At 48.9% G+C, this 22,437-nt stretch overlaps 1 protein-coding gene across 1 annotated transcript in view; it reads left to right on the forward strand.

Annotated features, from left to right (window-relative positions):
* COQ8B (coenzyme Q8B) overlaps nt 1-22,437 on the forward strand; it is a 162,690-nt gene that overhangs the window by 74,964 nt on the left and 65,289 nt on the right. The window contains exon 6 of the mRNA XM_086938016.1: nt 14,116-14,238. Coding sequence (XP_086794142.1) covers nt 14,116-14,238 — 123 coding nt within the window. The remainder of the gene's footprint in view (nt 1-14,115; nt 14,239-22,437) is intronic.

Raw genomic sequence — 22,437 nt, forward strand, 5'->3', positions numbered from 1 at the left:
TGCGAGAAGGTGACTGCGGAGTGGCACCCCGGTGCTCACTACGCATCTGCCGGTCAGAACCAGTTCCAGGGGCGCCAGCCCTGGCCTGGGGAAAGTCCGGCAGGGGAGAGGGGTGTAACTGCCCCCCTTCCTGGTCCCACCCTTAGGGCAGGACCTAGTCATGTACCCACCCCTTTCTTTAGGATAAAGACCGGAGCGGGGACCCTTCCAAATTAGATCATCTTTGAATCAAGAACTACTTTCTACGAAAGGACCTTCGAGACTCTTCTCAAGATTTCTCCCTTGTGACTAAGGAGTAGTCACCCTGCATCAGCAGGCACCATCTAAGAACTCTGCGGTTTGCTGTAAGTCCTTCCTCAAGGAATCCGACGGCCCAGCTCGACGAGAACCGACTTCCCTGGCACCTCTGACCTCTACCCACGTCATCAGCTCAGCTGTGATCGGTGGGTGCGACGAGACCTCGAGGGACCGGCCATCATCAAAACCTGCACGCTTTCTTAACCAGCACGACCATCGAAGTAATTCTCTGGTGAGTGCCCTGGGGTCCGAGAAGCCCCGACCCTGAGCCGCTCCAGCACCGAAGTGCAGTCTCCCAGCATCTCCACGATCTGCGTGGGGCCCTTCTGCTCGCTGCTCAGCACGTTGTCTGGTCACTAGCCGCTGGCTTGTGCCCTTCTGCGACGACATCCGACAATCAACACTGCTGGTCTGGTTGCTCCAGACTGGCCCTTGCTTCCATCTTTGCGAGAAGCACCCCGGGCCCTCCTGGTCCACTCAAGACGCCATCTTAGGCCCACCACGTGGCCCTGAGATCTGCCAAGGGTTGTTGCCCCATCCTGGGCCCAGCGACACCAACAGCATCATCCTTCGTGGGACAGCTCGCACCTCCACCGTGGTCGCCGACAACGCCTCCTGGTCCGTGAGACTGCAGAGCCTAGCGTCGCCCACTCACCTGGTCGAGGTGACGGCCAACCGGTGCCTCCTGGTACCCTCTGACTACTGGCTAGTAGTACGAACTTGGTCCCCTCTGCTTTCAGGTATCATCAATCTCTGATCCAGGCTTGGATCTCTACGAACTATTCATCACTGGTCGCCGGCCAGCAACTCCTTTTCTTCCGGCTCCTGGCTCGTCAGCGAAGACCCCGACGCCTGTAAGACTTGTGCAGCCGCAGCCCTCGTGGCTAGGTAACTCGGCATTTCGGTGCCTGCATAGCCTCTTTACTCTAGGGTCCCGAGTCCCTCGCTTCCGACTTGCCTTATCGGGTCCGCCCGAGACCTTAAACTTTCCGTGTCCTCGGACACTTGTTTTAATTGTGCACTTGAAGTATTTTCCTAAGAGATTTTGGTTTGTGCTTAGTACCCTGTCCTCATAAAGAGTCCAGGGCTGTTGTGCATCTTAATAAATATCCTGTTTATTTTCATAACACTTGTGTGGTGTCCTTTCACTAGGTGTTCAAGGGGTACATGTGTGGTAAACAGCTGGCTTAACGCGCCCTCTCGAGTCTTTAGCCGTAGACTGCTCGTATCCACGCTACTAGGATAGCTGGTCTATAGGTTGACTTACAACCAAACACCATAAGGGTCGTTGGAACGATACATAGCGGTCGCTAGAATAGCGAACGTTGCATATCGGGCCAACTTCTCACATTGGTGAGCAGCGGTTGGGATTTGAGCTTGCTGTTGTTTTACCACACGTATCCTAAGAATATCTTGTTGAAAGATCACATAAGTACTGTTAGTACATATAACCAAGCTTAGAATACTCTGAGTTCTACTGAACCAGCTGTTGCAGCTCCTCAAGGCCTAGCACACCTTGGCTGCAACTCTTAGCGAGGGATCAGTAGGTAAAAACACATAGTGTAGGTAGGTGCATCACTTACACCACACTAGAAACAGTATGTCGGACAAAGGAGGAAACTCTGAGTCTCCCCTTGTGTCAGTTGACCCTCCATAGGTCATCCCTTCGAGATATACTGTGCTGAGCTTCAAGGAGTTAAGACAAGTGTGTCACTCCAGGAAGATCAAGCAGGGGTCTAACCCCACAACGTCCTTTCTGATTGGTCTCTTGGAGACTTATGATGCCAGAAAAGCTGAGATCCTTCCCAGCTCTTCTAATCCAGAAGGAGACATGCCTCCCCTCGAGGGAACCAGAGACGATCCTGACCTCATCCACCTCGCAACTGAGAACGAAGATGTGGAGGATGATGAGGAGGAGGATCCCTCTGGGGATGAGGCAGATAAGGGACAGGTAGAAGTCATTAGACTAAGCAGGTCCAACTTAAGCAAGCATGACAGTGGTACTGGGGGACCCCTGGGGCCACTATCAGGTCAGCTTAACATTGGGAATGGACGAGCCCGATCTCTGTCAAGAGACTCTGGCAGATCCCTTCAAACCAATGGCTCTCACAACTCTTCTCAAAGAGGGATGACGTCCCCTCAGAGGAGAGTGTACGAAGCTAAGGAAAGGGCAGCTAATCTGAGGATTGAAAGGGAAGAACTTGCCCTGGCCAAAGAGAGGCTTGCCTTTGCTAGAGAGCAACAGTTAAGTGGGGTAGTCCCCACTGGTGGCAGCAATGTCCCTAGCAATAGGGAAAGGAGTTTTGATACGAAACACCTTGGTAAGATAGTGCCCCCCTTTAAACAAGGGGACGACATCCACAAATGGATAACTGCTTTGGAGAGGGCCTGCACTGTGCAGGGTGTTCCCCAGAGTCAGTGGGCAGCTATCTTGTGGCTCTCCTTTGAAGGAAAAGGAAGAGACAAGCTCCTCACCACAAGGGTGGAGGACGCTAACGATTACCAAGTCTTGAAAAATACACTCGTTGAAGGGTTCGGCCTAACCACTGAGCAGTACAGGGTGCTGTTCAGGGATACCCAGAAAACGCAGTCTCAAGATTGGTCTGACTTTGTCGATTGTGCCACTAAGGCTTTTGAGGGCTGGTTGCTGGGCAGTAAGGTTACTGATTACAAAGGATTGTATAATTTGATGATGAGAGAACAAATTTTAAACAATTGTCAGAACCAGTTGTTGCATCAGCATCTTGTCGACTCAGATCTGACCTCTCCCCAAGAATTGGGAAAGAAGGCAGACAGATGGGTTCGTACAAGAGTTAAACAGAACCAGGGCCAGAATCAAGGTGGTCAGAAGAAAGCAGACCAGAAGGGTAAAGATTCTAAGGGGGAACAAAATGACCAGAAGTCTTCGACAGGTCCCCAACAACCCAAAGAGGGTGGGGGTCAGGCTCCCCAAAAGAAGAAAGAAGGCCAATCCAAAAGATGGTGCCAGTACTGCAAAAGTAAATCTCACTGGTTTAGTGAGTGCACCAAGAAAGGAGGAGGGCAGGCTCCTGCCACTGCAGCCCCTAAGGCACCTGTGCCCCCTAGTACAGCCAGCAGTGGTAGTGCACCTCCCAAGGGTTTAGTAGGGTTAACTCTGGGTTCTGAGGGGCGTGACAACTTAGTTGGCACACTCACTCAGGCTGTCCTTGTCAGTACAGGGGACGTGGACGTGTCCCCTGACGTAAGTCCCAATACCTTGGGCAAATACCGACAGACGCCTTTCATAAATGGAAAGATGGCTCAGGCCTATAGGGACACTTGTGCCAGCGTCACCATGGTGACGCCTAACTTTGTGGACCCTGGACAGATCATGCCAGGTACGGAATTCCTGGTGACCAATGCAAGCAATGTCACTACCAATCACAGTATGGCAATTGTAGCTTTCTCCTGGGGAGGGGTAACTGGCCAAAAGAAGGTTGTAGTTAGTTCAGACCTCCCAGTGGATTGTTTGTTGGGCAATGATTTGGAGTCATCACAATGGTCAGAAGTGGAGCACCGGACTCACATGGAAATGTTAGGCTTGCCAGCACATGTGTTCGCTGTGACCAGGTCACAGGTCAGGAAATGCCCCACTGAACAGGTGCTGGATCCTGGAACAACGGACCAGACACCTCCGAAGAAAAAGAGCGGTAGGGTTAAGGCTGTGCCTTCCCCCTTGCCCCAGGTCGTGGATCAAGTCTCAGAGGAGGCTGACCTACAGGAATTGAGGGAAACTGAGCCTAGGGAGTTCGAACTTGATCAAGTTGAATTCTTGGGTTCAGGGGGACCCTCAAGGGAAGACCTGGGGAAGGACCAGTTAGACTGCCCTTCTCTTGAACCCCTCAGACAGCAGGCTGCTGCTGAGGCTGCTGGGGACTCCACAGGTACCCACAAGGTATACTGGGAAGATGGACTCCTGTACACTGAGTCAAGAGACCCCAAGCCTGGCATGACCAGGAGGCTGGTTGTACCCTTGTCTCAGCGTGGTTTCCTACTTACCTTGGCCCACGAGATTCCCTTAGCAGGTCACTTAGGCCAGACGAAAACGTGGGACAGGCTTGTCTCACACTTTCACTGGCCTCACATGAACGAAGATACCAAGGAGTTTTGCCGCTCCTGTGTCACTTGCCAAGCCAGTGGTAAGTCAGGTGGCACGACAAAGGCCCCCCTTATACCAATGCCTGTGGTGGGGGTGCCCTTTGAACGGGTGGGGATCGACATCGTCGGTCCCATGGAACCACCAACAGCATCAGGGCACAAGTTTATACTGGTGGTAGTGGATCATGCCACCAGGTATCCTGAAGCTATTCCCCTTAGGACCACTACAGCACCTGTTGTGGCAAGAGCCCTAGTTGGAGTATTCTCCAGAGTGGGCTTCCCTAAGGAGGTCGTCTCCGACAGAGGTGCAAACTTTATGTCGAGCTACTTAACTGCTATGTGGAAGGAATGTGGTGTCAACTACAAGTTCACTACACCCGATCATCCACAGTGCAATGGGCTTGTTGAGAGATTCAACAGGACCCTGAAAGGGATGATTCATGGACTACCGGAAAAGCTTCGGCGTAGATGGGACGTCCTGATCCCCTGCCTCTTGTTCGCCTACAGAGAAGTCCCACAGAAGGGGGTTGGCTACAGCCCTTTTGAACTTTTGTACAGGCATCCTGTAAGAGGACCCCTGTGTTTGGTGAAGGAAGGATGGGAGAGACCTCTCAAAAAGCCTGCAGCCAACATAGTGGACTATGTGCTTGGCCTCCGCTCGCGGATGGCTGAATACATGGAGAAGGCATCTGAAAACCTTAAGGCCAGCCAAGAACTCCAAAAAGCGTGGCATGACCAAAAGGCTGTCTTGACTGTTTACCAGCCCGGACAGAAGGTGTGGGTGTTGGAGCCAGTGGCCCCAGCAGCACTCAAGGACAAATGGTCCGGGCCCTACACCATCCTGGAGAAAAAGGGAGAGGTCACCTACTTGGTCGACCTGGGAACTCCCCGGAGCCCCCACAGGGTGCTTCATGTCAACAGGCTCAAGGCATATGTCGACAGGAAGGACATGAGTTTGCTCATGGCCCTAGATGAGGGACAGGAGGAGGAGAGTGACCCTCTCCCCGACCTGCTCACTCAGAATCCTGACGATGGATCGGTAGATGGTGTTGTCTTTTGTGGCAGCCTCTCCGAACATCAACAGAAAGACTGTAAACAGGTTCTTCAGTCTTTCAGACATATGTTTTCTCTAACACCCAGTCAGACCGATTGGTGCACCCATGAGGTTGACACTGGTGACAGCTTGCCCGTCAAGAGTAGAATCTACCGGCAGCCTGATCACGTTAGAGACTGCATCAAGAGTGAAGTGCAGAAAATGTTGGAGCTGGGAGTCATTGAACCCTCGGATAGCCCTTGGGCTAGTCCCGTAGTTCTAGTGCCGAAACCTCACACCCCGGGCGGTAAGAAAGAGATGAGGTTCTGCGTAGACTACAGGGGTCTCAATGCAGTCACTAAGACTGACGCCCACCCAATACCAAGGGCAGACGAGCTTATCGATAGATTGGCTTCGGCCAACTACTTAAGTACGTTTGACCTGACAGCTGGGTATTGGCAAATCAGGTTAGCTGAGGACGCCAAGCCTAAAACCGCATTTTCAACCCCTGGTGGGCATTATCAGTTCGTGGTGATGCCCTTTGGTCTGAAAAATGCACCTGCCACCTTCCAAAGGTTGGTGAATCAAGTCCTTACTGGGCTGGATGACTTCTGCGCGGCGTATCTTGACGATATTGCTGTCTTTAGCTCCACCTGGGAGGATCACCTGGTCCACCTGCGGAAAGCGTTAGAGGCTCTGCAAGCAGCAGGCCTCACTATCAAGGCCACCAAGTGCCAGATAGGGCAGACACAGGTTGTATACCTGGGCCACCTTGTAGGTGGAGGCCAGGTTCAGCCACTGGAGAGCAAGATACAGTCAATCAGGGACTGGGCTCCTCCAACCACCCAGACGCAGGTTCGAGCTTTCTTGGGCCTGACTGGTTACTATAGGAAGTTTGTCAGGAACTATGGTTCAATTGTGACACCATTAAATGAACTGACAAGTAAGAAAATGCCAAAAAAGGTTCAGTGGACAGCGAGCTGTCAAAAAGCATTCGATGACCTAAAGCAGGCCATGTGCACGGCGCCTATCCTCAAGAGTCCGGACTACTCCAAACCATTCATTGTCCAAACAGATGCTTCTGAGTTGGGTGTGGGAGCTGTTCTTTCTCAACTGAATTTTGATGGTCAAGACCAGCCCATTGCTTTTATAAGCAGAAGGCTGACCCCTAGAGAGAAGAATTGGTCAGCTATTGAGAGGGAGGCCTTTGCTGTGGTTTGGGCCCTGAAGAAGCTGAGGCCATACTTGTTTGGCACTCACTTCAAGATTCAGACCGACCATAAGCCCCTCTTATGGCTAAATCAGATGAAGGGTGAAAACCCCAAACTGCTTAGGTGGTCCATTTCCCTACAGGGGATGGACTTTACAGTGGAACATAGACCTGGTACTGATCATGGCAATGCCGATGGGCTCTCCAGATATTTCCACTTAGAACAAGAAGACTCACCTGGTCAAGGTTAGCTTATTGTTCCGACGTTTGGGGGGGGGGTCATGTAGGAGAGTAGGGTCTGCAATCCTATGATCACCCAGATTTTTTGCTTTTGTTTCACTGGTTTACGACTTTCTCTGGCTGTGGGCCTGCCAATCAGACCCACAGCCTGGCTGTTCTCTTTCTAAATTACGATATGTACCCTAGGTGCATTTACCAATTGGTGCTGGGCCACCTTATCAGACCCCGTAACGCAGGGCATAGGTGTACCCAGGGCCGCCAGGGGCTGCAGCATGTATTATGCCACCCCTGGCTGGCCTCCTAAATTTGACACAACTGGCTGCATGACAGCTGGGGCAAAGTCGTGTAATCACCCTTTGCTTTAGGTATAGTAGCTCTATATCTAACCATACCATGGACACCCGAGTCCCTGTCAGTCACTCCTATGGCAGGCCTTGACAATCCTGAAGGCAGAGTGCGTGGGCTCGTGTGAACTAGGTTCTGGCCCGAGCCGAGCCCGGTTGCAGCTTGCGGAATCAAGACCCAATGGCTGTTCCATGATAACGCGTACCACATCGGTAACTTCGGTGTCGCGTTATCACGGCATGTCGAGTAAGGTGTCATACGAATCGGGATGCTGCCCCCTCACCAATTCTGGCGACGAGGTTAGCATTCCGCCCTTCTAGAGGGACACGACATGAACGTAACTGTGAACCCCGGTTAAAGTTAACTAAAGCCTCAGCTCCACAAAATGGATGCTGCCACCACAGACACGAGTCTGACCTCCTGCTGCTGGGAGACCTTCCAGCGAGGAGAGCTCGGACAAAGGGTTTCCTGTCGAGGGCGGTGTTCGCGCCGTCCCAGACAGGGTTTGTGTATTCTGGGCAGGTAGAGCTTTTGCGAGAAGGTGACTGCGGAGTGGCACCCCGGTGCTCACTACGCATCTGCCGGTCAGAACCAGTTCCAGGGGCGCCAGCCCTGGCCTGGGGAAAGTCCGGCAGGGGAGAGGGGTGTAACTGCCCCCCTTCCTGGTCCCACCCTTAGGGCAGGACCTAGTCATGTACCCACCCCTTTCTTTAGGATAAAGACCGGAGCGGGGACCCTTCCAAATTAGATCATCTTTGAATCAAGAACTACTTTCTACGAAAGGACCTTCGAGACTCTTCTCAAGATTTCTCCCTTGTGACTAAGGAGTAGTCACCCTGCATCAGCAGGCACCATCTAAGAACTCTGCGGTTTGCTGTAAGTCCTTCCTCAAGGAATCCGACGGCCCAGCTCGACGAGAACCGACTTCCCTGGCACCTCTGACCTCTACCCACGTCATCAGCTCAGCTGTGATCGGTGGGTGCGACGAGACCTCGAGGGACCGGCCATCATCAAAACCTGCACGCTTTCTTAACCAGCACGACCATCGAAGTAATTCTCTGGTGAGTGCCCTGGGGTCCGAGAAGCCCCGACCCTGAGCCGCTCCAGCACCGAAGTGCAGTCTCCCAGCATCTCCACGATCTGCGTGGGGCCCTTCTGCTCGCTGCTCAGCACGTTGTCTGGTCACTAGCCGCTGGCTTGTGCCCTTCTGCGATGACATCCGACAATCAACACTGCTGGTCTGGTTGCTCCAGACTGGCCCTTGCTTCCATCTTTGCGAGAAGCACCCCGGGCCCTCCTGGTCCACTCAAGACGCCATCTTAGGCCCACCACGTGGCCCTGAGATCTGCCAAGGGTTGTTGCCCCATCCTGGGCCCAGCGACACCGACAGCATCATCCTTCGTGGGACAGCTCGCACCTCCACCGTGGTCGCCGACAACGCCTCCTGGTCCGTGAGACTGCAGAGCCTAGCGTCGCCCACTCACCTGGTCGAGGTGACGGCCAACCGGTGCCTCCTGGTACCCTCTGACTACTGGCTAGTAGTACGAACTTGGTCCCCTCTGCTTTCAGGTATCATCAATCTCTGATCCAGGCTTGGATCTCTACGAACTATTCATCACTGGTCGCCGGCCAGCAACTCCTTTTCTTCCGGCTCCTGGCTCGTCAGCGAAGACCCCGACGCCTGTAAGACTTGTGCAGCCGCAGCCCTCGTGGCTAGGTAACTCGGCATTTCGGTGCCTGCATAGCCTCTTTACTCTAGGGTCCCGAGTCCCTCGCTTCCGACTTGCCTTATCGGGTCCGCCCGAGACCTTAAACTTTCCGTGTCCTCGGACACTTGTTTTAATTGTGCACTTGAAGTATTTTCCTAAGAGATTTTGGTTTGTGCTTAGTACCCTGTCCTCATAAAGAGTCCAGGGCTGTTGTGAATCTTAATAAATATCCTGTTTATTTTCATAACACTTGTGTGGTGTCCTTTCACTAGGTGTTCAAGGGGTACATGTGTGGTAAACAGCTGGCTTAACGCGCCCTCTCGAGTCTTTAGCCGTAGACTGCTCGTATCCACGCTACTAGGATAGCTGGTCTATAGGTTGACTTACAACCAAACACCATAAGGGTCGTTGGAACGATACATAGCGGTCGCTAGAATAGCGAACGTTGCATATCGGGCCAACTTCTCACAACGGCAACCCCTCTGGGCTTTTGCTGGTATGTTTAAAATATGAGGTGAAGTGGACAACAGTCCACTTCACCTCACGCCACATCTTATATGCACCGAAAGAGAAATTTAACTAAAGATTGATCAGAGACCAATAAGCAAATGTGCATCAGATGGAAGAGATGTATCTATGTGGCCGTGTGTGCGAAGCAATTCGGGACACCTATTTGCTTACATTCTGCGTAAAACATGAGGACCAATCAGCAAAACATAGGAGGCAAAACTATGTTTATATTTTGGAGAAAATGTAGCATTTGTGTTTCCTGCAACATTGCAAACCGAAAACCTAACGTGACAGTATAATTGGTTTGTTATATCACTATTTATCAGTTTGTTTCTTTGCCATTCTTATTTTGCTTGGCTCAACACAATGTTTGAGTTACCTGGAATGATGCCCAATTTAATCACCCCTATCCTAACATTGGCTCCTTAGAAGCCTTTACATTTTCTGGGGCATGAGAAAATGCAAGGAGTGGCCACTATAGACCACTGTCATGGCTCTTAGAGCCCTGTTTACTTTCCCCTTTGGTCCTAGCTCTTGATATCTTAGGTAGTAGTTGAAGTGTCAGTGTACAAAAAGCAAAGTCAGGAATACTAATTGCTTCCCATATTCTTTTATGCTGCTTACTGTAGAGATTCCACAGCAGAGCATCAAAAGCCATTCATTATATGTACCTTAAATAGAAATGAATGCAGTTTATCATCTCCTGGCGAGCATTACAATTGTTTTCTGTCCTTTGTCATATATTTCCCCCTGCTTTGTATATGGTCTCTTACTTTTTGTCTTCCTTCCTATTTAATATCCTAATTAAGTAAAGACCTTATGGGTTGTTAAGGAGGTAAGGATGGAACAAATGATCAAGACAGGGCCAAATGGCCTTCCAAATGACCTCTTTAAGCAAGACCCGGATTTTTGGGCTAACTATCTTGCTCCCCTTTTAAACAAGCTGCATTCAGAGAACATGATACCAGCTTCCTGGAGAGAAAGCTTACTCCATCCAATTTATGAAAATGGCAGTCAAATGGAACAGCGGAATTATAGGCTCATTGCCTTAATAGATGTTGATGCAAAATTGTTCTCATCCTGCATTTTACAACATGTACAGGAGTGGATGGAGTAAAAAAGAATAATCCCAAAATTTCAAACTGGTTTCAGGAAGGGTATGGGCACCATCACTAATCTGGCAACAATGGCTATCTTAATCGAAAAAGCTATAATGAAAAAAAACAGTCTACTGGCATGTTACATCGATCTGAAATCTTCTTTCGATAGAGTACCATGAGACCGACTGGCTGAAATTAAAAGAATGGGTACTACTGCAGGAATTGTGAACACAATAATGGCACTATACAGCGAAACATGGGCTAGGGTGAAGCTAGGAGATGGCAGCAGACTATCAGCTAAGATAAAAAATAACCAATGGCTTAAAAAAAGGCTGTGTGCTATCACTATGTCTATTTAACCTATATTTAGCAGATTTAAATAACTACCTGTGAATGACAAACGGCCACCCACCCAACATAGCAAATGAGCCAATTCAGTATCTGAAGTACGCGGATGACATCGTGGTTGTGAGTCAAACCCCAATAAGACTGCAAAGAAGCATAAACAAACTGATTGAATACTTGGATCTTTTAGGCTTGGAAATAAATAAGAAAAACACCAAGGTGGTTCGACTAGCAGGCCCCAAAGCCAGAACAAAATATAAATGGTATGCTAAGGAGATGCAAATCGAGGAAACAAGATCATATAAATACCTAGGCATTAAATTGGGCCAAATAATGTCTTTTATGGAGTGAAAAATGGATATAAAATCGAAAGCCCAATCATTGATTTTCACCTATAAACAGCTCTACAAGAAATTGCAATGCCCCTCACAGGGACATCTCTTGAAAATAATGGCAGCTCAACTGCTTCCGACCATGTCCTACGGTCTGGAAATTTGGCACGGCCAAGAAACTACTATTTTAAACGAACTGCAGACAAAAACATTCAAAGTAGTTTTCAATCTCCCAAAGGGAGCATCACCTGCACAAGTGCGCCTGGAATTTGGCCTCCAGAATCAGGAATACCAAAGAAAAGCAACATTTGTAAAATTGTGCTGGAAACTTAAAGCATCTGAACCTGGGTCGCTGAACTATTTATGTTGGACGGAAATACAAACTCAATATATTAAAAGAAAAACAAATACATGGGGTGATTCCCTGTGAACTGCTTTTGTGGTACTAGATATGGAAGAAGTCTGGAATAAAAAAATGGAGAGAACTACATTTAACAAAGCATGTAACGCCAAGGCAAAAAAAACTGTCATTTGTGGAAGACAAAAGAAGACTGTCCAAACGACGCCATGCATGGCCGGTAATAAATTCGTACACCACATTAAAACCGCAACCTTATTTAGTGGCGCATTTTCAGCTTCTTTTAAAAAAGAAGATTACTGCATACAGACTGGGTGACTATAATACAAAGGATTTAGTCCCTACCTGGAAAAGAAAAGAAATAACAAGAAATTGCCGGCTGTGTGGATACTGTAAGGAATCAATATGTCATTTTGATGTGCGTTTGTGATAATTTAAAAATAGAACGAAGGAAGTTGTTACTGGCACATTTTAAGGTCTTACAAATTTGTACCTGCAGGCGGTAATAAGCTGGATGAGAGGCACTTCCAATATTTTATTTGTCGTGGTGTAAAATTTATGACCCAAGTGGACACCCTCTTATTGAAAGTAGATAATGAATAAATGCATGGGAGGACCCGCTTAGGGATTTTTAGATTTGGTAATGTTCTTAAAAGTTTTACTGAAATACGATGTTTTCTATTGGATGCTATTTATATTTTTTACAAAAAACAAGGGGAACCCAGTGGGTAGCTATGGACCATGGGTATCAGCTAAGTTTAAGGGAAACGACGGTCCTAAGCTTAGGTACAATCTTACAACAAATGTTATATAGACCACAATAGGCTGCTATATATTTCTATCCCTTGGCCAGCCGGACAGGGAATTTATTATTCAAATGAATTTTTAAAGGTTAAGATACATTTTGCAACAAACCATTTCATTGCAGTGGGGCACAATCCTGTACCATACAGAGGAGAATAGAGGAAAAGATAGTACAAGGAAAAGAGTTTCAGGCAAAGAAAGTGAGCAATCAGGCTACTGTGCGGAATCGGAATGAACAGTATTTCCTGGAGTAACACATACAAATATTAATAAACAATGATTAGACGTATGTCTACTCAAAAGGAGTCGACGTTTCGATCCCGTGCTCAAATTATAAAGGGATCATCTTCAGGACTTAAGAAATTATTTTGCCTGATTAGAAAATTTCATACGCCTCCGCGGGGGGTGGAGAGATGTATGGGAGGAAGAGCCACCTGAAGTTTGGTCTATGGGCAAAGGTTGCGGTGCGCCACTACAGTGGCTCGACTGGTTGGGAGCCTTTCGGGATGTTTCCGTTCAGCGATATTTAGTTAATCCAAGTACTGGATAGCCTGACAAGGGATGTCTGTCGGTGTATCCAAGGGAAGAAGAAGGGTTTTCATTGCATCGGTGTGCGTGATTTCATACAGTTGAGGGCACTTTAAGTTATCCTTAGTTGGAAAGTTGAATGCGTCGGCTCGGTGGCCGTCGTGGTAGCGCGATCTGGTAGTACAGAGGTCCGCGCGAGGTTGATCGGTGTCTCGATGCGGGCAGGCAGCCAAGAGGATTAACTAAATATCGCTCAACGGAAACATCCCGAAAGGCTCCCAACCAGTCGAGCCACTGTAGTGGCGCACCGCAATCTGTGCCCATAGACCAAACTTCAGGTGGCTCTTCCTCCCATACATCTCTCCACCCCCGGCGGAGGCATATGACATTTTCTAATCAGGCAAAATAATTTCTTAAGTCCTGAAGATGATCCCTTTATAATTTGAGCACGGGATCGAAACGTTGACTCCTTTTGAGTAGACATACGTCTAATCATTGTTTATTAATATTTGTATGTGTTACTCCAGGAAATACTGTTCATTCCGATTCCGCACAGTAACCTGATTGCTCACTTTCTTTGACTCCTTTTGAGTAGACATGCGTCTAATCATTGTTTATTAATATTTGTATGTGTTACTCCAGGAAATACTGTTCATTCCGATTCCGCACAGTAGCCTGATTGCTCACTTTCTTTGCCTGAAACTCTTTTCCTTGTACTATCTTTTCCTCTATTCTCCTCTGTATGGTACAGGATTGTGCCCTACTGCAATGAAATGGTTTGTTGCAAAATGTATCTTAACCTTTAAAAATTCATTTGATTAATAAATTCCCTGTCCGGCTGGACAAGGGATAGAAATATATAGCAGCCTATTGTGGTCTATATAACATTTGTTGTAAGATTGTACCTAAGCTTAGGACCGTTGTTTCCCTTAAATTTATATTTTTTACTTCATGCTTTATGGTTATGATAAACCAAATAAAGTTGTTTTTTTTTTACAAATGATCAAGACATTGTGTATATTAGACTAAACTTAATTTTGTGTGTAATTATGGGTTGTAGGGGTGGATTACAGGTTAGATGTGACTACTGCTTAAGGGAAAACTCACTCTTAAGGAATTTTATGAATGAGGTGTTATTGTATGAATGTACAGTGAACCAGGCATTGTGTCTTATTCCTTCTGCAGAAAATGCCTCCCTGCTGGATTCCAACTCATTCTTATCAGAAGCAAATGCTGAGCGTATTGTAGACACCCTCTGCAAAGTGCGAGGAGCAGCTCTGAAGATTGGACAGATGCTTAGCATCCAGGGTAAGGGTTAGCAGCAGGTAGCTTAACTGTTCTCTTTTAAATGTGTTGCTTTTTGCATTTAGTGCTCTGTGAGGTGTGCCTGAAGGCAACACAGGCATCTGACATCCCCCCTCACCCCTTTCATGTGTTGCAGTTCGATATCATGTTTGTGCACATACAAGTCTGGTCAAGGATACCGAGCCTGATCCTTGATCTAAAGGGTTGTTGCACGAGGCTCGCCTTCATGGCATGCTAGATGGTTGTATGGTGCTTATATTCGGTTAATGGCAACTTAAAAACACTACATGAAGAAGACAATATCAGTTGTTCTGGAGAGGTGAGCCTGAGGTAGGCTTGGGGGGAGTGAAGGGGCGACATTGTTTTATGTTGGTGTCGATTGCTGCTGTTGGGCCATTTAAAAGTAATACTGGGAACTGGAAAAGGAGGAGGCATAGAAGGAAAGTATGGGGAAGAGGGAGAAAAGAATATCGGCTTGTTCTCTACCTCTCTTGGGGCTCCTAAGTTTTCAGAGAAGAAGGAAGAACAAGGAGAGCTAAGAGAAGAAAATGAACTTTTTCCCTGACTTATTTGGACTAACTTTATCTTCCAGAAGAAGATGAACGTCTTAGTTGAACTAGTGCAAACAGTTTGTGGTTTACAGTTTCTCAGTCAGTCTGCATCTGATAGAGACTTCTGTTAGCAGATTTGTTACCTTATAATTAGCAGCAAACTTCAGGCTGGATCTGGAAATTCTTGAGCATTACCCCTGCAAGCCGATAGGTGGTGTTGTTCGGCTGTGTGTTGTCTGCAACAGATTTGACGTGCTGGGTGCCTATATAGCTGCCACCCCAGCGCGTTGACATCAGTTCTTTTCTTTCCGCACCAGTCGGCACTGATCTGTAGAGAGCTACCCCTAGTCAATGTTTGACTGACCTTTTACAGACTTTTGTTAAGATTATTTTGAGAACGCTTCTCCTTCCGGTATGTTAAGGATGCCCCCTAAAAACATAGTGGGTTTCAAACCCTGTGGTGCCTTTCACAGGCACATGTCTGTGACAGACCCACACTTGGTATGTTTGTGGTGCTTGGAGAGGGAAGATGAATTTAAGGACTGCCATACCATGTACCCTAAGGTGCTGAGGGAACATTTCCTAAAGCTCCTTACCGCCCCACGTTGGACAACTCTGTTATTCTCTCGATCCCGGTCACACGTAAGATTCTGGGTCTTCTCGTTGAGCTGCTCCCGGCAATCACCATCGTAGTGTGATCTTAAGGAGGAGAGAGACGAAGATGCGGAGGAAACGGGCTTTATTAACAATTCCACATGTCACGAGCAATGCGACCTCTGCCACAGTTGACTGGGCACAACACAGGCAACAGCCGGTATCGAGGCTCCACCGGCGCTCGCCTTGGAACGCTCGCAGTGGTGACATTCTAAGTGATGTCACCACGGAGTGTTCCAAGGCGTACAGTGGGACAGGAGGGTGGTGGAAGAAATGAACATGCTGTAGGTGGACGATACCACACCTTCCCAGTCAAGGTCCTTGGTAAGTCCCACAAACGTAAGAAATCAAAGAAGCTGAAGCGTTCATTTACTTCTCTGCACCTGTCCAAGTGATCAGATGAGGCTCAGGAATGAGAATACCACTCGAGGCCCTGGTTCCTCACGGAGCCTGTGCCAGGGTCCCCTCTGTTTCTCCCAGAGTTTCAGGGAGCCGTAGTGGCCCATCATCATTCTAAACTGCGTGGCATTCATTGAAAGGGTTTCCACGCCGGCCGAGCATATCCCGCTGCGCTGAGGCGCCCCAGGAGTTTCCAGCTTTCGTGAGGCGGCCGGGCTCAGCTCCGCCGAGAACACCGTCCTGCATTTCCTGACTGGCCGGGCTTTGCTCCGCCGGTCAGGGACTACATCCCCCAGTAGCCTTGACACCAGAACGCCGCCCCCTTCATCAAGCAGCGCCAGGCGGCGCATAAAGCAACGTCCAGTGCCGAGGATTTTGTGTCAGTCATTGAAAGGGTTTCCACGCCGGCTGAGCATATCCCGCTCCGCTGAGGTGCCCCAGGAGTTTCCAGCTTTCGTGAGGCGGCCGGGCTCAGCTCCGCCGAGAACACCGTCCTGCACTTCCTGACTGGCCGGGCTTTGCTCTGCCGGTCAGGGACTACATCCCCCAGTAGCCTTGACACCAGAACGCCCCCCCTTCATCAAGCAGCGCCAGGCGGCGCATAAAGCAACGTCCAGTGCCGAGGATTTTGTGTCAGTCATTGAAAGGGTTTCCACGCCGGCTGAGCATATCCCGCTCCGCTGAGGCGCCCCAGGAGTTTCCAGCTTTCGTGAGGCGGCCGGGCTCAGCTCCGCCGAGAACACCGTCCTGCACTTCCTGACTGGCCGGGCTTTGCTCTGCCGGTCAGGGACTACATCCCCCAGTAGCCTTGACACCAGAACGCCCCCCCTTCATCAAGCAGCGCCAGGCGGCGCATAAAGCAACGTCCAGTGCCGAGGATTTTGTGGCAGTCATTGAAAGGGTTTCCACGCCAGCCGAGCATATCCCGCTCCGCTGAGGCGCCCCAGGAGTTTCCAGCTTTCGTGAGGCGGCCGGGCTCAGCTCCGCCGAGAACACCGTCCTGCACTTCCTGACTGGCCGGGCTTTGCTCCGCCGGTCAGGGACTACATCCCCCAGTAGCCTTGACACCAGAAAGCCGCCCCCTTCATCAAGCAGCGCCAGGCGGCGCATAAAGCAACGTCCAGTTCCTCGTCCCGCGAGGACGCGCGCCGGACGCGCCGGACGAAGCCCGGGCAAAGGGCGGGCCCTCTGTGGCCCGAGGAGGACCGAGGAGGACAGGACGGGCCACCCCCCTTGAAATCCCTACCAGAGGAGGTAAAGATGCTTGCTGACATTTAATGGACTCGTAGCTGTAAACACTAAAATTCTGCCTTCGTGTTGATGTTACGTATTACCCCTACCCAATTGAACGAAACCATGGTTCAGAAAGGGGTCCCCAAAAATTCTGTCAACCAGAGGAGTTCGCCTAACGGTACACAAGACCACCACTTAATTAGTATACCACGGCCTATACCTAGTGATTCTGATGGGAATGATTCTTGCCAGGCCACAGCTAGCACCCCCAGTGAACAATCTCCCTCAGAAACATCCGGTATTCTGCAAAGCGACTCACTGTTAGCGGAACTAAACAATCTGTGTAAAACCAACTATGTCTCAGCAGATTTGAGAACTAAACTAAATAGTGCTTCCCCCTGTACGGCTAAAAGCTTTAGTACTTTGCTCCACAATGATTTTGCTCAGGAATCCACCTCATTACATACTAAAGTTAACATTCCATGCACAGCGCTTACGCAGATCTTACCCGTTAAACGGAAATGTGACAAGGTTCACCAAAATGGGAATGACCCAAAGGTACAAAAATTGTGTTTGTCTTCCACTGTCCGTCACTATCACCCTCTCAATTCTAGAGGCTGTAGAAGAATTAGATAGTCTAGTACCTCCTCTTCAACTGGCGCTAACATCTCTGATTGAACCATTGCTCAAATCTCTTATATCGCCGTTGTTGGAGAAAATAATTATCCTGGAGAATAAGCTGATGGAAATAGAGGAACTGATCAAGATTAATTTATTTTCCGATAAAATCACTCAAATAATTAATCGTCATCAATCCCCTGTTGCCTCCCTAGTGCCAACGCAACCTACACTATGCAACAATTTAAAAACTCCACAACTTGCCCCCAATAAAACAACCCCTAAGATTGCTTCTAAACCGGTAGTACCACAGCATATTATTGCGAGAGTAGAGAATAATAAAGTACCTTCCATACACCCACCACCTGAGGCCGCCCCATTTGTGTGTGTTCTCTCAGGAGTACCACCACTTACACATGGAAAATCCGAAAGGCACCACGACTTAGGTAACAAGGTTACCTTTTGGCTATCAAAAAACAGACCCCTGCCACCCGACCTGGATGGAACAATAATGTGTGTTAGAAGGGTGGGCTGGTTAGGCTCCCTCCCAAAAGACATTCCTGGTGATCTAGTGTTGGTAAAATTTAGGTCTAGACATATTGTCCCGTACCTACGAACCTGGCAGCCCCAAGAAGATGATGGCCCAATATCGATCTAGGATTTACATGATTTTTACCCCAGCGCGCCATACATACCCTCCTTAAGACCAGAGGTAGGGTACAATTATAACTACGTGATGGGTAGAAGATCCTATGCTTCGAATAATTGTAGTTCCTCGGCTCCTAACCGCTTTGCACCAGTGTACAACATATATAAAAATGGAATTCTTTATTAACTTGCTCCTATTAAGGGTGAACATGATGTAAGGGTAGAACTGTGAATGCCTATCGTATGAAAATATGTAATTTTAAAGGAAAGTATCCCCACTGGAGGGCAAATGTCTTTTAAATCAATGTCTTTTAAACTTGTAGATACTTTGTGCTATTGTATGTATGATTTATGTTTGTTTTTTAACTGTATGCTTTTATGATTTCAATTCAAAATCGAATAAAGCAAAACTGAACTGAACTGAACTGAACTCCGATACAAAGCTGGATCAGCGCTGTCCAACACTGCCTTTGGCACCAGCCAGTACCATGCCCTCCACGTTGAAGCCAATGCCTTTTTCTTTTGATATGCCTGGGGAGGGAGACAATTGGGCCTGGTCAGAGGACCCTTATGCATTCCATGGTATGAGGAACTTGCAGATGCAAGTGCGTTAGACACCTCACCTGACAATGGCTTGGTCCCACCTCCTGGTGGCAGTCAAGTCAAATGTCTTGACAGAGGTGCTTCAGCTCGGAGTTGCCCTCATAGCATTTCTCCCATTCAGTGAAGCCCTTCCGGACGTCCTGCTTGGGGCTTGGTCAAAACCCTCCTGCACAGGATGATTGGACGCTGCCATCGCCCAGTTTTCTCAACCAGCACCCCACCCAAGAAAGCTTGGTGGTCCAGGCCTCCCCCTCCAGAGTCAACCATGGTGCGTTCCCTACCACTCCATTGGATAGAGAATCCAAAGGGCTAGACACCTTTGCCAAGCGGATATCCTCTTCCGCCAGCCTAGCATTGTGGTCAGTGAACACCTTGTGCATTTTGGGCCGATACACACACACACTGAGTGGGATTCGGTTCCACAAGTGCTGTCTTTGGTTTTGGAGGCGGCCCGAGCCATACTCACCCAAGCCATATCCAACAGCCGAGATTGAGCAAAGTTCATCATCAGATGTGGACCAAACACGACTGTCTCACTAGGCAGAGCGATTTCATCGTCAGTGGTACTGTGATGCTTAGCATGCTTGAGAATTATTGGCTTTTCAGAGTATGTCCAAGCTTTACTCAAGGACATGCCCTTTGTCAGCTCTCTCCTTTTTGGCGAAAAGGCAGACTTTGAGTTGGAATGCTTTAAAGATAGCAGGGCTACAACCAGATCTTTAGGCATATCCATGGCTCCCTGCCAACCTGTATCTGCCTTTCACCCCTTCTGTGGCTACAGTATGGGCTACTAACAGCATCCTTTGCCTCCCAGTTATTAAGGCCAACAGGCTTGCCTGCATGTTTGTGGGCGCAACTACCACAAACCCTATGGGACCACCATTCAGAGGTCGAGCCAGTCCACTGCCTCCCGGCAGCCATCGCCCCAAGGCTCCTTTAGTTTGTCCTCACACCAGCACAGGCACCCTCACCTGCCCCACTGGAAGTCCATAACATTTAACATTTAACAAGTGAGTTCTCCATTTCGTCCAGAGAGCTGCTCCATCACTTTACTGGAACCAACAGCCTGTCCTCTTCCCCCCCCCCCCCCCCCCCCCGGTTCCGTCAGGAAGTATTGGCTTATTTGACCAAAGGTTGTGCCTTCTCAATTTCATCCCGACGAAAGAGAAGTTCAAGATGGTTCTGCCTGCCCTAGATACTGAAAACTGGATGGTAGCGGTAGACTTGCAGGATGCCAGGATGCTTACTTCCATATTCCCTTCTTGTCTGCCCACAGATGTTACCTGCAGTTCACGGTGGGCCACAGTAACTTTCAGTTCACTGTGCTACACTTCGGCTTTACCAGCACCCCTTGGTTGTTCACCAAAGTGATGGTGGTGATTGCAGGGGTTCCAGTCTTTCCCTACCTCAATGATTGATTGACTGTTGAAGGCGGGTTTACCTCAGGCACTCATCTCCCACCCCCAAACTATGGCGGACCTTCTGCATTCGCTTAGGTTCATTATCAACATGCCGAAGTCGCACCTGTCTCCCTTTCAGACGCTCCCTTTCATCTGAGCTAGTCTGGACACAGTGCAGTTTCGGGCCTATCCTTTGGACAGTGAGTCCAGGATCTTCAGGCAATAATTCCGATGTTTCAGCCTCGATTTCGGATTTCAGTGGGACTGACTATGAGGCTGTTGGACCTCATGGCCTCGTGCTGGCAACAAATGCCCATAGGACCTGAAGTTTTAAGTGGGCACACCATCAGCGGAATCTCTCCGACATGGTCCAGACCTTGGAGGAAACTTCACAAGACTTGCAGTGGAGACTGACAAACTGCGATTGGGTCAGCAGCAGACCCCTTTCCCTTCCCCACCAATTGCTGATGGTAGTGACATTGCGCCACTCATGGGCTGGGGTGGCCATCTGGGAGAGGTGAAGAAGAGAGGACTCAGTTCTCCGGCAGAGTCCCAGGGTCATATCAACCTACTGGAACTACAGGCTATCCAACTAGAATTGAAAACCTTTCTTCCTTCAAGGGAAGGCTAGTTCAGGTGTTCACGACCACACCTATGCCATGTGGTACTGCAACAAGCAGGATGGGTTGTGGCCATGGACCCTGTGTCAAGAAGCCTTGAGTCTCTCGACATGTCCGGAACATGAGGGCATTTTCCTGGTGGTTCAACATTTGGCAGGCTCTTTGAATTCCAGAGCAGACAAACTCATCTAAAGACACCTTGCGTATTACGAATGGTTGGCCATCAGGAGGTGATGCAAGCACTTCTAGGACTAAGGCAAACCTTGGTTAGATCTGTTCACAGCCACTGAGAACACACAATGTCAGCAGTTCTGCGCTAGAGTTTCTAAAGCGACTCTCACTCGGGGATGCTTTTCATCTCGAGTGGAGCTCAGACCTCCTCTACACCTTTTTGCCAATACCTCTCCTACCTAGAGTTCTCAAGAAGATAGGGAACAACTGGGACCAATTCATTCTTGTGGCTCCGGATTGGGCGTGGAGAGTCTTATTTCCATAACAGCATGAGCATTGGTCCTTTGATCATGCTGCTCCTTCAGGAGGATCTTCTATTGCAGCAGCAGGGCAGGGTCCCTCACCCGACCATGCACACTCTCCATCCTTCATGCGTGGAGACTGAGCGGCTGCAGTTAATAGCCTTCAGCCTTCCTCCTGAAGTCTGTGATGTCATTTTGGCAGCCAGGCGTCCCTCCACGGTATTCGCCTGCAGATGAGACAAATTTGTAATATGATGCGCATCCGAGACATTGACCCTCTTGCTTCACCTTTTTCCTAAGTTTTACTGTTAGTTCTTTCTCTGGAGCTTGCAGGGCTGTGCTGTGTGCATAATCAAAGGTTACTTGTCGGCCATATCGACCTTTTTGGGGTTGCCAGACCAACCTTCCAGGCCACCTGTTGTAACCATTTCCTCAAGGGACTACAACACCTGTTTCCCTCAAAGCCATTCATTATGCCCCAATGGGACCTCAATCTGGTCTTAACGTTTCTTATGTGCGCACTCTTCGAGCTACTGCACAACTGGCCATTACATTGGCCCAGGGAATTGGGGAATACACTTTCTCCATCCTCCCTACACAGCATTCTACCCAGACAAACTGGTTCTGATCACACATGATTCCTTCTTCCTGAAGGTAGTATCACCTTACCTACTTCCTTTGCCCCGCCTCACCTTTCTAAAGACGAGGACATACTCCACCGTCTGGACCCAAAAAGAAGATTCTCGTTCTACACTGATCGCACTAGAGAGTTCCGGGTGAACAATCAACTGTCCGTTGGCTATGTCAGGGCAAAGAAAGGAAAGGCTTGGCAGAAATGGACCATTCTCACGATGGATAGTGCTCTGCATAAAAACCGGCCTCTCATTGGCCTAAAGGCAACCTCCTGAGGGTTGCGTGCTCATTCCACCAATTCTATTGCGTTATCTTGCAGAGTCCCTGTCCTGGGCCTCTTTCGGTCAGCAACATGGGCATCTTTACATAT

The sequence above is a fragment of the Lissotriton vulgaris genome, chromosome 9 (assembly GCF_964263255.1).
Source record: "Lissotriton vulgaris chromosome 9, aLisVul1.2, whole genome shotgun sequence".
Classification (NCBI taxonomy): Eukaryota; Metazoa; Chordata; class Amphibia; order Caudata; family Salamandridae; genus Lissotriton; species Lissotriton vulgaris.